Source organism: Danio aesculapii, chromosome 1 (assembly GCF_903798145.1).
Source record: "Danio aesculapii chromosome 1, fDanAes4.1, whole genome shotgun sequence".
NCBI classification, from domain to species: Eukaryota; Metazoa; Chordata; class Actinopteri; order Cypriniformes; family Danionidae; genus Danio; species Danio aesculapii.
The window spans coordinates 54,561,348-54,577,785 of record NC_079435.1 but is presented as its reverse complement, the minus strand read 5'-3'; the positions used below and the strand labels follow the sequence as shown (position 1 = coordinate 54,577,785).

General features: G+C 34.9%; 1 protein-coding gene across 1 annotated transcript in view; it reads left to right on the top strand.

The window, feature by feature from the left end:
- The window catches only part of erbb4a (erb-b2 receptor tyrosine kinase 4a), a 197,300-nt gene that overhangs the window by 147,494 nt on the left and 33,368 nt on the right, over positions 1–16,438 (top strand). Inside the window, exons 19-21 of the mRNA XM_056453846.1 lie at positions 3,503–3,625; positions 3,728–3,826; positions 11,056–11,241. Coding sequence (XP_056309821.1) covers positions 3,503–3,625; positions 3,728–3,826; positions 11,056–11,241 — 408 coding nt within the window. The remainder of the gene's footprint in view (positions 1–3,502; positions 3,626–3,727; positions 3,827–11,055; positions 11,242–16,438) is intronic.

The window sequence follows — 16,438 nt, the reverse complement described above, 5'->3', positions numbered from 1 at the left end:
GAGCATTCTCATCCGTGTTTACTAAAATCAGTAAGCACTGACTAAAACTCAAACACACCATACATTATGCATCACGTCTTGTATCTCGTCTCTCTGTCACATTTCATCAAAATCCTTTCCTTTCCGCAGATTTTTGCATTCGTTTCATTTCTTGATAAGCTTCATGCTTAAAAAAAAAAACAGTCCACAGCACATAAGGTATTCAGTGGAGTAATCCTTCCTTAAATGCATGGCAAGTTTGTTGGGTTAATGCATAGCACTGTTGCCCTGAATGACTGTGCAGCCTATTAAAAAACATGGCCTGTCTTTGCTGGTTTGGATAATTTGCAGGTGGAGCATCAGTGTTATAGACAGCTGTCAGCCTGAGAACAGAACCTGTATCCAAAAGCTGACAGAGACACGAGACACTTGCGCACTAGAATCCACAAATCCATTTTAGCAAACCTGAGGTCTCTGTTCATGTAGAAAAGTGATGTGTTTTTGCCAAGAAGAAGAGGATCAAGGAGATGTCCAGACCTCCCAGTCTCTCAGTTTTTTGAGTGTCTGTATTATGCTGTATCTTAAAGGAGACCTATTATGCAAAAAACACTTTTATACGGGGTAATTATAAATAAACATCCACTGTAAAAGGACAGTGTACAGGTGGTTGAGTATTATTATAAAGCTTTCATTTATGATAAAGTAAAGGTATATTTCTGGTCTAATATGAATAAGTATGCACATAAAATGAGAGTCTATATAGGGAAAAGTGTTGAAAAGGCTTTAATGCAGATATATATTTATATATATATATATATATATATATATATATATATATATATATATATATATATATATATATATATATATATATATATATATATAGCTAGAATGGCAAGAAAATATGATTTGGATCATTCATGTTTCAGGAAAATAATCCTTTTACAAAATACAGGCTGCATGTTTCTGCATTAAAGCCTTTTCAACACTTTTCCCTATATAGACTCTCATTTTATGTGCATACTTATTCATATTAGACCAGAAATATACCTTTACTTTGTCATAAATGAAAGCTTTATAATAATACTCAACCACCTGTACACTGTCCTTTTACAGTGGATGTGAAATCATTTATTTAGTTAGACAAATTTTTCTTTTTCAGCACCATACGTCTGGACAGCTCCCGCTAATGCTCAGTCTCAGTGTAGGGTTTCAGCACCACGTAGATGGACAGCTCCACATTTTGCATTCAGTCTGTGGTTGCTTGTTTGTTTTGCATTGTGATTGGTCACAGTAACAGTTAGCCTTGATAGATGGATAACCAAATATACTTATTCACATATTGTCACACAGGATGTCACATATGCACATTGTTATTATTATTATTATTATTATTATTATTATTATTATTATTATTATTATTATTGTTGTTGTTGTTGTTGTTGTTGTTGTTGTTGTTGTTGTTGTTGTTGGTAATAGTAGTAGTAGTAGCGTTAGTGTTGTTATTATTATTGTTATTATTATGATTAGTAGTAGTAGTATTAGTAGTATTAGTAATACTGGTGGTAGTAGTAGTAGTAGTAGTAGGGCTAATGTTAGTGTTGATTTTAGATTTTTAGATTTAGATTCAACTTTATTGTCATTACACATGTACAAGTACAATGCAACAAAATGCAGTTTAGGTCTAACCAGCAGTGCAATAGCAGCAAGTGCAGGATACAGGTATAAGTTATAAAGTGCAGTTATAGAAAAACTATGGTGATATTTACAGATGGATGTACTATGAACATTATATACAGGTTGTAAAGATGTTAGTATTGATGTTGTTATTAGTAGTAGAGTTAGTGTTGTTGTTGTTGTTATTATTATTATTATTATTGGTAGTAGTAGTAGTAAAAGTAGTAGTAGTAGTAATAATTTTAGTAGTAGTAGTAGTAGCGCTGACGTTAGTGTTGATGTTGTTATTAGTAGTAGAGTTAGTGTTGTTGTTATTATTATTATTATTATTATTGGTAGTAGTAGTAGTAATAGTAGTAGTAGCAGGGCTAACATTAGTGTTGCTGTTGTTGCTGTTGTTGTTGTTGTTGTTGTTGTTGTTGTTGTTGTTGTTGTTGTTGTTGTTGTTGTTGTTATTAATAGTAGTAGAGTTAGTGTTGTTGTTGTTGTTGTTGTTGTTGTTGTTGTTGTTATTATTATTAGTTGTAGTAGTAGTAGAAGTCTTGTTGCTGTTATTATTATTATTATTAGTAGTAGTAGTAGTAGTAGAAGAGTTAGTGTTGTTGTTATTATTATTATTATTATTAGTAGTAGTAGTAGTAGTCTTGTTGTTGTTGTTGTTATTATTATTATTATTATTATTATTATTATTATTATTATTATTATTATTATTAGTTGTAGTAGTAGTAGATTAGTTGTTGTTATTATTATTATTATTATTAGTAGTAGTAGTAGTAGTAGCAGTAGTAGAGTTTGTGTTGTTGTTGTAATTATTATTATTATTATTATTATTATTATTATTAGTAGTAGTAGTAGTAGTAGTATTAGTAGTAGCAGTACTAGAATTGGTGTTGTTGTTGCTATTATTATTATTAGTCGTAGTAGTAGTAGTAGGGCTAACATTAGTGTTGTTGTTGTCGTTGCTGTTGTTGCTGTTAGTAGTAGTAGAGTTAGTGTTGTTGTTATTATTATTATTAATAATAATAATAATATTATTATTATTACTAGTAGTAGCAGTAGTAGTTGTAGTAGTGGTAGTAGCAGTGGTATTTAGTAAAAGTGGTGGTAGTAGTAGTGGTGGTGGTGTTAGTGTTGTTGTTGTTAGTAATAGTAGTAGTGTTAGTGGTAGTAGTAGTGGTGGTGTTAGTGTTGTTGTTTAATTTAAGTTGTATTCATTCAGACATTTCCTTGCATTTGTAATGTTTTGTTTCTTGTTTTGGTGTGGGGACAAAGTTGTGTAATTTGGAAAAGAACACTTTACACATGTAAAATCGGGTTTTACAAACTTTGAAATGGGGTTTAAACCTGTCATCTTTTGCTCTAGTCTGATCTATTTGAAGCATTTTCATCACTGGGTACATTTTAATAATTTATATGCTCATTTCCCTCATGCTTATATTAACCAAAAACCTCCAAAATTGCATTTCCAACACAGATCTTCAGTTTATTACTGAAAACAAGCTAAACGAAGTCTGCCACACACACCTACACACATTTTTTTTTTTAATACAGCAAGCCAGCTCCAGCCCTAATGAAACTACAAATGCCACTTTGTATTTAGCAATTATGTCTGTGTAAATCCTCCTCAACCTTTCTCTTTCTCTCATCTTCACTAGCGCAGTTCACATCTCAACTGTTTGCTCTCCAAATATCTAGTAACATCCTTTTTTCCCCTCCTGAGGCCCAATAACTTCTGCGTAAACAAACTTAAGACTAAAAATGTGGTTAAATGTGACTTCTAAGCGCTTGTTTTGGAGTTGTGTGAGTTTGGAGTTGTGACTGATCTAAGGCTGGGTTGTTTGAGCAGTTGGTGGAGCCCTTGACGCCCAGCGGTGCAGCACCAAACCAGGCTCAGCTGCGCATCCTGAAGGAAACTGAACTCAAGAGGGTCAAGATTCTGGGAACTGGAGCCTTTGGCATGGTCTATAAGGTAACGATTCTACGTTTATTGTGTGTTGCTGTCTACCTGTCAGAATTTGTTGTTTTATACGTGAGAAGGGTTATTGACTGATTCTGATGCCTGTTTTATAAGGGAATCTGGGTTCCAGAAGGGGAAACAGTGAAGATTCCTGTGGCCATAAAGATACTCAATGAAAGCACTGGACCTAAAGCCAATGTGGAGTTCATGGATGTAAGTAAACTACTTTAAAGTGCTTTTACATATTATCTAAAAAAATGTTGGGTTATTTTAATTCCATTTTGAGTAAAATATGAACAAAACCAACCACTGGTTTAATTAACTTTTTCTATTATTATATTTATAGGCCCAAATTTCAAAGTCAAAGTCAGCTTTATTGTCAATTCAATTACATGTACAGGACATATAGAGAATCGAAATTACGTTACTCTCAGACCCTAGGTTGCTAACATATACTATTGATACAAAAAGTAGAGTTTTAAGAAAGAATTTACAATAAATACAATCATATAAAATGTAATCTAAAAATATCCATAAAATGTAGTCTAAAGAATAAAAATAAATAAATAAATAAATAAATAAATAAATAAAAATTTGTAAACAATACAATACAATACACTGACATTAAGGGCATATAGCGATGAGCCCAAACCAGAGTTGTGCAGATAACATTTTAACATTTTAACCCAACATTTGAGTTTGTCCATTTTTTTACCCAATTTGGGTTAAAATAAGCAATAATTTTGTATAGTGTAGCATTGATTAAACAAACAAAAAAAAAAAATCAAAACTTTGTGTGCATGTGTGTGTGGTCCTGGTATTTACCAGATTGTGGGGACCATTTTGTCTAGTGAACATCCCCATAAAACATGAAAACTCACCATGTGTGTACCCTTTTATGTTGTGGTGACCAAATGTCCCCACAAGTATAGCAATTTTGAACACATTTTTTGGTCCCCATGAGGAAAACTGACCATAACCCCCCAAAAATGTGTGTGAGGGTGTGTGTATCTTGTATTCCTTACTTTCCTTATTGTGTATTCACACCGAAGGTGGCAAGAATGTCAAAGTTCGCTTTGGCCGCCCTGGTGACAATGCTGTCTGCCTTCACAGCTCCTGTGGCGAGAGCAGCAAAACTCATTCATTTATTCATTTTCTTTTCGGCTTAGTCCCTTTATTCATCCGGGGTCGCCACAGCGGAATGAACCGCCAACTTATCCAGCACATGTTTTACGCAGCGGATGCCCTTCTAGCTGCAATCCATCTCTGGGAAACATCCATACATGCTCATTCACACACATACACTATGGACAATTTGGCCTACCCAATTCACCTGTACCGCATGTCTTTGCACTGTGGGGAAAACCGGAGCACCCGGAGGAAACCCACGCGAATGCAGGGAGAACATGCAAACCCACAGAAACGCACAGAAACGCCAATTGACTCAGCCGAGGCTCGAACCAGTGACCTTCTTGCTGTGAGGCGACAGCACTACCCACTGCGCCACTGCATCGCCAGCAGCAAAACTCGCTACATTGATTTCATTTTTAAAGCAGCCATTGCAGCATATCAGCATATAAGTTACAATGGAAGATCAAGTTGTTGCGTGTGTTCTTCTTATGAATTTTATTGGCAGTTGGCATACAAATTCTAGGTGCATTACTGCCACCTGCTGGTTAGGAGTGTGGGCCATAATTGCACCTACAATCAATCTAAATTCTTCTATATAATTTGTCATTTTCAAAAATAGAATTAACTTGTTTTGTAGCACTTTAACCAAATTAAAATTAATTTTAGCTCAAATTTAAAACTAATACATTTTGTAATAGCATGTGACTCTTTCTTCTTGCCCACAATAATCACATTTTCCAGTCTGATGTTGTAGTTGTTGCTTGTGGTATGGCTTTGCTCCACTTATCCAATATGTGTCCATATCTCTAAAATATTCTGAAGTTAGCATGAGATGAGAAAAAAAATAGAACATTAATGCACATCAGTAATGCCGAGTTCAGACTGCATGATTTTCAAAGTAGTCGTGTCACAGACTACCCATACCACCAAACCTGTCCATAACCCTACCCCTATCCCAACTCAAGAGCACCACAAGTGTTCTCAAATACATTATGAACACAGTAAGTACATTGTATTTATTTTTTGATGCAAGTACATGGTAGTTAAGGACACTTAACATAAAGTGGGACCAAATTAATAAATAAATAAAATAAAAAAATAAAATTAATAAAATTAAAAAATAAATTAAATAAAAAATAAATAAATTAAAATAAAATAAAAAATGTATAAAATAAAACAACTAAAATAAAATATATACAATTTAAAACAAAAATAATTAAATTCACTTACATTACAATAAAATAAAAAATAATTTAATTTAATTTAATTTAATTTAATTTAATTTAATTTAATTTAATTTAATTTAATTTAATTTAATTTAATTTAATTTAATTTAATTTAATTTAATTTAATTTAATTTAATTTAATTTTTACATTGTACATTTAATAACTAAAAAATACATCCTTTTTGAATATAATGGACTAATTTAGTGGACACTATTATTTTTGGTCTATTTTTGTAACTACCACAAACTTTATACTGTAAGTTTTTGTAAATGTTAATATGAAATATATTGTTAAGATCATATCCGATATGTTGTTTCAGCTTAATAGCATTGCTTTCCATTCTTTCTTATTCCGAATTCCTTCTAACACCAATAACATACCTAAATCCTTCACATTACAGATATAAAATGCATTATGAATGTCATCTATCTTGCCTTTCAAATGTAAAGAAAGGAAAAGAACAGAATGCATGATGTGTCAAAAGCAAATTCCAACAACAGCACCAGCCACAAATCACTATACATCTCCTTTTTTTCAAGCCAGTCTTTCGTTCTCCCGCTTTTGCTCTCCTAAGATTCAGCGAGAGGTCAGGCTCCTTTAAAAAGCCATCAAAACGCGGCATCATGTGCTGTGGCTGCCAGGGAATTCCTTCTGCATGTTTGTGTTGCTGTTATCTGTGCACATACATAAGCAGGCAGACTGCTGAGCTGCTCATGAAAGATCCATATTCACCCCTGCCTCTCTCTGATATAACGCATAAATATGTATGTACTGTGTGTGCATTTATAAAGATGTTTTTCTTTATGAAACATGTAGATAATTGAGATATACAGTCACTGAGGTCATTCGGACTGTAAGTGAGAATACCGTAGACTTGTTATGATTTGTATAGGGCTTATTAGATTTACATATTATACATCTTGTAATAATAAGTCAGGGTTTTTTACAACTACAATTTTTACTACTTGTACATTAAAATTTGTGTTTAAACAACTGAAATGGGGTGGCTCTGTGGATAGCACTGTCGCCTCACAACAAGAAGGTTTGCATTTCTGTGTGGAGTTTGCATGTTCTTCCCATGTTGGCATGGGTTTCCTCGTGTGCTCTGGCTTCCCCCACAGTCCAAACACATGCGCTATTGACCTTATTCTTTAATGCGGAAGTGCACGCGTTTTTGCGATTGTTTTAGAACTTTCGATTTAGCTGCCTATGGGAGAAATCACTAGGAATAATAAACGACAGAAAAGGGTCAAACTACTTACTCTACAAACAAGTGTTTGCAGGACAATACAGACAAAGTAGAATATTATAATAAGAAAATATCAGTTTGCAAAACCAAGCAGCAAAGCGAGCTGTTTTTAACGTCTAAAAAAGAATGGAAGTGAATGAGACCAGAAGTCTCGAGCCAAAATGATTCAAATGGCTGAGCCCACTCATACGCGGAGAATAAGGTGAATAGGTGAATTGAATGAACTAAATTGGCTGTAGTGTATGAGTTTGTGTGTGAATGTGAGAGTGTATGGGTGTTTCCCATTACTGGGTTGCAGCTGGAAGGGCAAAATGTGCTGGAATAGTTGGCGGTTCATGATAAATAAGGAACTAAGCTGAAGGAAAGTGAATGAATGAATGACAACTGGAATGTATAGGAGATTGCAGTCTTGTCCTTCAGTTACATCCTCTTTGTACAGTAAAATGCTTATCAGAATCAGAATCAGAATCAGAATCGGTTTTATTGCCAAGTGTGCTTCACACACACAAGGAATTTGTTTTGGCTACAGAAGCTTCCAGTGTACATAAGTGACAAGTGACAACACAAAATAATCTGAAAAAATAAAATAATAATAATAAAAAAAAAATGATGAACATTAAACAGATGCGGTTAGTGAAGAAACCTGGATGTTGAGTTGTATGTACAGATTGTTATAAATATACAGGTTATAAGGTGCTGTGTACAAGTGCGAATGTAGAAAGTATTGCATTGTATATTGATATAAGGTGCTGTGTACAAGTGCGTATGAGAAAGTATTGCACATATTTATTGCACAGTAGGGGAATATTTAACTGTTCATAAGGTAGACAGCCTGAGGAAAGAAACTTTTTCTGTGTCTGGCTGTTTTTGTGCTCGGTGCTCTGAAGCGCCGACCAGACGGTAACAGTTCGAACAGGTAGTGTGCTGGGTGTGAGGCGTCCAGAGTGATTTTGCGAGCCCTCTTACTCACTCTGGAAGAGTACAGTTCTTGAAGTGTAGGAAGGGTAGTGCCAGTGATTCGTTCAGCAGTCCGGACTATTCGCTGTAGTCTACGGAGGTCAGTTTTGGCAGCTGAGCCGAACCAGACGGTGATTGAAGTGCAGAGGATGGATTGGATGACAGCTGAGTAGAACTGTACGAGCAGCTCCTGTGGCAGGTTGAACTTCCTCAGCTGACGAAGGAAGTACAGTCTCTGCTGGGCTTTCTTCACAATAGAGTCTATATGAGTGTCCCACTTCAGATCCTGAGAGATGATGGTGCCCAGGAACCTGAATGACTCTACTGCAGCCACAGTGCTGTTCATGATGGTGAGTGGGGGGAGTGCAGGGGGGTTTCTCCTGAAGTCCACTATCATCTCCACTGTTTTGAGCGTGTTCAGCTCCAGGTTGTTGTATCTGCACCATAACGCCAGCCGCTCCACCTCCTGTCTGTATGCAGACTCGTCACCGTTCTGGATGAGGCCGATAACAGTAGTGTCGTCTGCAAACTTAATGAGTTTGATGGAGGGGTCTTTTGCAGTGCAGTCGTTGGTGTACAGGGAGAAGAGCAGTGGAGAAAGAACACATCCCTGGGGGGCACCAGTGCTGATGGTGCGGCTGTCGGATGTGATTTTGCCCATTCTGACTAGCTGCTGTCTATCTGTCAGAAAGCTGGTGATCCATTGACAGACAGAGCTAGGAACAGAGAGCTGGGCCAGTTTGTACTCAAGCAGTGATGGGACGATGGTGTTAAAGGCAGAACTGAAGTCCACAAACAGAATCCTTGCGTAGTTCCCTGGTTTGTCCAGATGTTGTAGGGTATAATGCAGTCCCATGTTGACTGCATCATCCACAGACCGGTTTGCTCTATAGGCGAACTGCAGGGGGTCCAGCAGGGGTCCAGTGATGTCCTTCAGATATGCTAGCACCAGTCTTTCGAATGACTTCATGGCCACAGATGTTAAGGCCACAGGTCTGTAGTCATTGAGTCCTGTGATCTTTGGCTTCTTTGGGATTGGGATGATGGTGGAGCGCTTAAAGCAGGATGGAACTTTGCGCTGTTCCAGTGATCTATTGAAGATATGGGAGAAAATGGGGGCCAGCTGGTCAGCGCAGGTTCTCAGACAGGCTGGTGAGACACCATCTGGCCCTGGTGCTTTCCTTCTCTTCTGTTTACTGAAGATCTGACGCACATTTTCCTCACTGATCTGAAGAGCAGGGGGGGAGAGGAAGATGGCTGGAGGTGTTGATGGCTGTGTAGGGCGATGGTCCGGGCTGTGTTGATGTGGTGTTGATGGCTTTGTAGGGAGATGGTCCGGGCTGTGTTGATGTGGTATTGATGGCCGTGTAGGGCGATGGTCCGGGCTGTGTTGATGTGGTGTTGATGGCTGTTTAGGGAGATGGTCCGGGCGGGTGTGAGGTGTCTGGTCATAGGTGTCAAACCTACAGTAGAACATATTCAGCTCGTTTGCAATATGTTTATTGCTGTCGATACTGGGGGACGGTGTCTTGTAATTAGTGAAATCTTTTCTTATATATGTTTTATTCTATAAATGTCTGATAACGTTTAAATTCAAACTAATTTGTCGTCTACAGCATTTCCCTCCCAGAAAATAATGTTTGTTCAGATTAGCTATGGACTCATGTTATTTACATTTTAATTAGTTGTGTTTAACAATTGGGGTTGTTCCACCAAATGTTTATTTTTTAACTCTTCTTGTTAAAATATATTGTGTTGTCTAAAAATGTTTTTTTTTTGGTTACATTTATTTATTTATTCACTCGTTTGTTCATTCGTTGTTTTGTGTGTTCTTTTATTTGTTCCTTCGTTTGTTCGTTCCTTCTTTCATTCATTTATATTTCACTTCCTTTGTTTGTTACTTCACTCAGTCCTTCAATCATTTCTTTGATCATTCCTTCGATCATTCTTTCGATCATTCCTTCATCCGTTCCTTCCTGTGCTCGCTCGTTCCTTTCTTCACTTTCTCGCTTGTGCCTTCGCTCGCTCATTCCTTCCCTCGCTCGCTCATTCCTTCCCTCGCTTGCTCTTTCCTTCACTCGCTCATTCCTTCCTCAGCTTGCTTACTCGTTCCTTCCTTCGCTTGCTTGTTCCTTCCTTCCCTCGCTCTTTCCTTTCTTCGCTTGCTCGTTCCTTCGCTCACTCATTCCTTCCTTTGCTCACTCGTTCCTTCACTTGTCATTCCTTCCTTCATTTCTTTGATCTTTCCTTTGTTTCTTTCTTCATTTCTTTGATCTTTCCTTCATTCCTTTGATGCTTCCTTCGTCTCTTTCTTTCATTCCTTTGATCTTTCCTCTGTTTCTTCCTTTATTCCTTTGATCTTTCCTTAATACCTTTGATCTTTTCTTCGTCGCTTCCTTTATTCCTTTCTTCGTTCCTTCCTTCATTTCGTCCTTCATTCCTTTGTTCATTCTTGCTTCATTCATTTGTTCCTTCATTCCTTCTTCCCTTTGATCTTTCCGCCGTTCCTTCATTCCTTTGATCTTTCCTTCATTCATTCCTTCCTTCATTCCTTTGATCTTTCCTTCATTTCTTCCTTCATTCCTTACTTCTTTCTTTCCTTTGTTCATTTATTATAAATTATGTGTTCAAGAACCTGCAGATCAAGTATACTGACACCAGTAATGTTCAGCCTTACAAGAACATTTATTTATTTATTGATTGATATATTGATTTATTGATTTATTTATGCGAGGGTTATGTTTAGACTTAAGTTCAGCATTAGGGAATCAAATGTACCTTTTGTATAGTGTAAAAATCACTTGGCCTATAGAAATTCTGAGACACATTTTCATTATGCAATTTCAGTGATCGGATCTCTTGTATATCTGTCCACCAGGAGGCACTGATCATGGCCAGTATGGAGCATCCTCATCTGGTGCGTCTTTTAGGGGTCTGCTTGAGTCCCACTATTCAGCTGGTCACTCAGCTCATGCCCCACGGCTGCCTGCTGGACTACGTTCATGAACACCAGGACAACATCGGCTCACAGCTGCTGCTCAACTGGTGTGTGCAGATCGCAAAGGTAAGACGTGGGATTTCACAGCCAGTAAACATCAATGGAAATGCTGCCTTGGCTTTTGACTTCAGAAAATATCTATTTAGAATGTATGTTTTTTGATAAGGCGACTGTCTATTTGGAGGCTGCTGTTGATTTCTCAGCTAGACCAATGGCCTTCAGTCTCCACAAAGGCAAAAAAAGTCTCATGGAAATTAAATTATATCCAAGTATATTGAATATGTTCAGTTTTAAAACATATGCAAAATGCAGAGAACAGAACCTATATTCTAGCTTGCCTTATTAAGCGTTACTGATATATATAAACACTATATATACTATATATACTTTTCATCACAGTTTCTAAATATTTCTAAAGTTTTCCTAATCTAATCTCCCATTTTGGATTTCTCAAAAAACATAGCATGGATTTAATAACACCATAGAGTTTTTAACAGAACATATATAACTTGAAATGGTTAAATATGTAATTGTGCACAGCAATAATACATACATACATACATACATACATACATACATACATACATACATACATACATACATACATACATACATACATACATACATACAAACATACATACATACATACATACATACATACATACATACATACATAAATACATACATACATTCATGCATACATATATGAGTACACCCCTCACAAATCTCTCCTTTAGTTTAATATTTTCTATAGGAAGGTTTACAATATTGTACTTGTGCATTTACATTAGTTTAGTGAGTACTGAAGGCGAACTTATCATACTGGTCCTAAAGTAGTACACCCAAATTTATATTTTATTAAAAAATATATATTTTTTAAATTAAAAGAGCAAAATTCAAGTGAAACTAAAAAAACATTATAATAACATTTTGTAGTTTGTAATTTTTTCCCAGTATTTTGCATGATTTAAGTGAATAATCTTTCTATTTCTAAAGATGTTCGGTGAGTAAAATATTATTTTAATAAATATATCTGTTTAATAAATGTGTTTTGTTCAAATGCACCAAAATATATTACCTATATTCACTGAGCAAATGATAAAAAAAATTCATTTTCAAAATGTGTACTCGTTTAGGTTGAGCACTGTACATATATAAACATGCATACATTTTGATTGTAATTCATTAAAATCATCTTGATAACCTAAAATTAAAAATTAAATCAAAATATTTATATATACAAATTGTTTATGTGTAGAACTGAATATATGTTACCTTTTAAAAATGAAATAATAATATTTTTATACAATTCTGAAACACTACCTTATAATTAAGATTATTAAATTCTAAACTTTTGATGGCGCAAAAGCCTAGTGGTTAGCGCACCAACATATGGTGCGGCAGCCCTTCAGGGCATTCGAATCCCGACACGAGGACATTTCCCAACTGTCCCAACTGTGAATTCATATTGTCTCCCATGAGCTTGGACAACTGCATCCATACATCTCTGCAATAACTCAAATAACTTATTAATAAAGTCATCTGGAATGGCAAAGAAAGTGTTCCTGCAGGACTCCCAGAGTTCATCAAGATTCTTTCATCTTCAGTGCCTCCTCCTCCTTCATCTTACCTAATAATGTTCATGTCTGGTGACTGGGCTGACCAATCCTGGAGTACCTTGACCTTCTTTGCTTTCAGGAACTTTGATGTGGAGGCTGAAGTATGAGAAGGAGCGCTATCCTGCTGAAGAATTTGCCCTCTCCTGTGGTTTTAATGTAATGGGCAGCACAAATGTCTTGATTCCGCAGGCTGTTAATGTTGTCATGCACTCTGCAGATCTCTCGCACGCCCCCATACTGAATGTAACACCAAACCATGATTTTTCCTTCACCAAACTTGACTGATTTCTGTGAGATTCTTGGGTCCATGTAAGTTCCAATACGCAGAATTTGTGATGATTGGGATGCAGTTCAACAGATGATTCCTCTGAAAAATCTACCATACAGTAATATCTAAATAATAATAATTATTCTCAGCCTCTTATATTTGTGTTCAGTTAATTCACTATAACGCCAATAAAAATATATATTATTTACCATAAAAATTTAATTACTGAACCTAAACACAGAAGCATGAGGACAATACTCATTTTAGAAGATCATTTCAGATGGCACTTACAGGCTTTTGCATCTGAACTCTTCATATATGACTTGAAGGTCATGAAAAGGTCATCTGAACTCAATGGTACGAACTCTTTGTTCTGCTTGACATCAGTCCTGTTTAAGTTTGCTCGGTTCCACCACCTTAGAAGCGTTCATTTAATCTGTCTGCTGTGAATGGATTGGAGTTCAAGAGATGGGTTCTGGTTTGTTGTAACTCAGAGCTTTGGGCTTCAGCTTAATGGCAGCTATTAATCAGGTTGTAGGTTGAGCAAAACGCTCTACAACCTTGCCTGTTCCTGCCCTGGAATTCAGCTGGCGACACAGACCTGCTGCTAGAGGTTTTCCCGGTCACGCTGTTAAAACATTAAAACCCTGCAGCCGGCCAAATTCTCATCGAGCAACTGTTCCGGCACACAGCGAAATAACAACCCCGGCGTGAGGATGAGATTACACTCATTATAGGATGATGCATTTAAAGCAGATTACGTGCCTCCGTTCTCAATTGAAATGTTAACCGATGTGAATCCATTCTGCATCACTGTAATCACATTGGCAGGCTCGGTCTAAGCTGGAGCCATGGTTAAAAACCAACTCAGCTTGACCAGTGATGGGAGACTTTTATTTGACCAATGAGAGCTGACTTTTAAAGGATAGTTCACCCAAAAAGGTAAATTAGATCACCATTTTCTCATTATTAAAGGGATAGTTCACCCAAAACTGACATTTCTGTATTAAAGGGCCATGAAACCCCCCTTTTTCGGTTCAAGTCTACCGAGAGCAGGTAACCCCGTATGTACATCAGTTATGACAATGAACACATAAGCATCTCTCCCAGGATGCATTGCACACTTTTAGCATCTCAGTGTGATACCGGTTGTCATTTTATTGTGCAAGAGGGAGTTGCAACAAATAAGCAAATGTCATAATTGATATGTTCCTCCCGCAGTATTACAGAGCTATTCATAATTTTCCAAAACATCATTTTTCTAACATCATCTTTACTGATGCTCAACACACACAAATCTGTTAAAAACTTTTTAAAAAGTACCCCAGGGTTTATTATGGTTCCAAATGGATATTAGTTTTGTTTGTTCTGTTGAAAACAAAAGAAGACATTTTGAGGAATGTTGCAAATCGGTAACCATTGACTATTATGGAAATCAATGGCTGCAGTTTTTAAACATTATATTCCAAATATATTCTAAAACTTATTTTTTTAACCTGTTAACCCCGTGTGTACATCAGTTATGACAATGAACACATAAGCATCTCTCCCAGGATGCATTGCACACTTTCAGCATCTCAGTGTGATACCTGTTGTCATTTTATTGTGCAAGAGGAAGTTGCAACAATGAAGCAAATGTTATAATTGATATTTTGCTCCCGCAGTATTACAGAGCTATTCATAATTTTCCAAAACATCATTTTTCTTATGCACAAAAACCATCTTCTGTAATTGTGCTGTTTTTGCTGGCAGCATGAGCATTGTCTTTGTAAACCTGCCATTGTGAATCATAATCCACCAGTTAGAAACCCTCTCATCTGAAATTTTGTTCTGTTTTTCTTCCAAGATTTTATTATTATTATTGTTTTTTTTTTTTTTGCATACTGTGTGTGTTAATCCTATATGCAGAATTGGAAAACCGCTGTACTGTGTGAGTACCTCTGTGTCATTTCACTGCACAAATGGCTTTCTCCTGCTGCAGGCGTATCTCCTTTGGCCTCATTAACGAAGCTTTGAGTCCCAAAAAAACTCGTTTTCAATCCATCTCTCATTCATCTGCTTTTCTGTGGAGAATTCAAATGAGAATCAGTTCTGTATGACATATTTGCATACAGCTAAACATAATGTTTTGTTTTTTTATGCAATACTAGCCAAGATGTATATCCCATATGGGAATGGTCTGCTAGGTTTATTATTGACTTCACACATGAAATTGTTTCTGAAATACTTTCTTTACTGCATAATGTTTGCTAATGCAAGGTATATAAGTTACAAAGCACAAAGTCCATGTCAAAGTTATTCTCTGTATCAGCAAGAGATGTTTCTGAATGTCCTCAAACACCTACAGTGTTATTCTTTTTGTAATAAAGTTAAAGCTAATCATAACATACTGTAACTCATAATGTATAGTCCTGGATATTTTAGATAATTTTCTACTTGAGATGTCCTAAAATTGGGAAAAGTATGTTTCTACATAAGCATACTCATTCAAAAATAATTGAATATTTTGGAAAATAGGTAGAAAACTGCTCTATTATTATATTTATAATAATAATAATAATAATAATAATAATAATAATAATAATAATAATAATAATAATAATAATAATAATAATAATAATAATAACAACAATTATTATTATTATTATTATTATTATTATTATTATTATTATTATTATTATTATTATTATTATTAATATTAATAATAATAATAATAATAATAATAATAATAATAATAATAATAATAATAATAATAATAATAATAAATAATATTATTAATAATATTATTATTATTATTATTATTATTATTATTATTATTATTATTATTATTATCATTATTATTAATATTATTGTTGTTGTTATTATTATTTTAAGATGCTAGTATTCTGATTAAAGTGCAATTTAAAGGCTTAACTAAGTTGATTACAGTAGGTTAACCAGGCAAGTTTGGGCAAATAGGCAAGTTGTTGTATAACAATGGTTTGTTCTGTAGACAATCAATTAAAAAAAAAAAAAAAAAAAAAAATATATATATATATATATATATATATATATATATATATATATATATATATAGAGAGAGAGAGAGAGAGAGAGAGAGAGAGAGAGAGAGAGAGAAATATATAATATATATATATATAATGATAATTAATCTAATAATGAAATAATAATGAAATTAAATTAAAATTGTTTTAAAGAATCAAAACTTTTTATTCTAGCCAAAAATCCTTTTCTTTTAGGGAAAAAGTATTATAGGAAATACTGTGAAAAAAAAAAAAAAAAAAAAAAAAAAAAAAAAAAAATATATATATATATATATATATATATATATATATATATATATATATATATATATATATATATATATATATATATA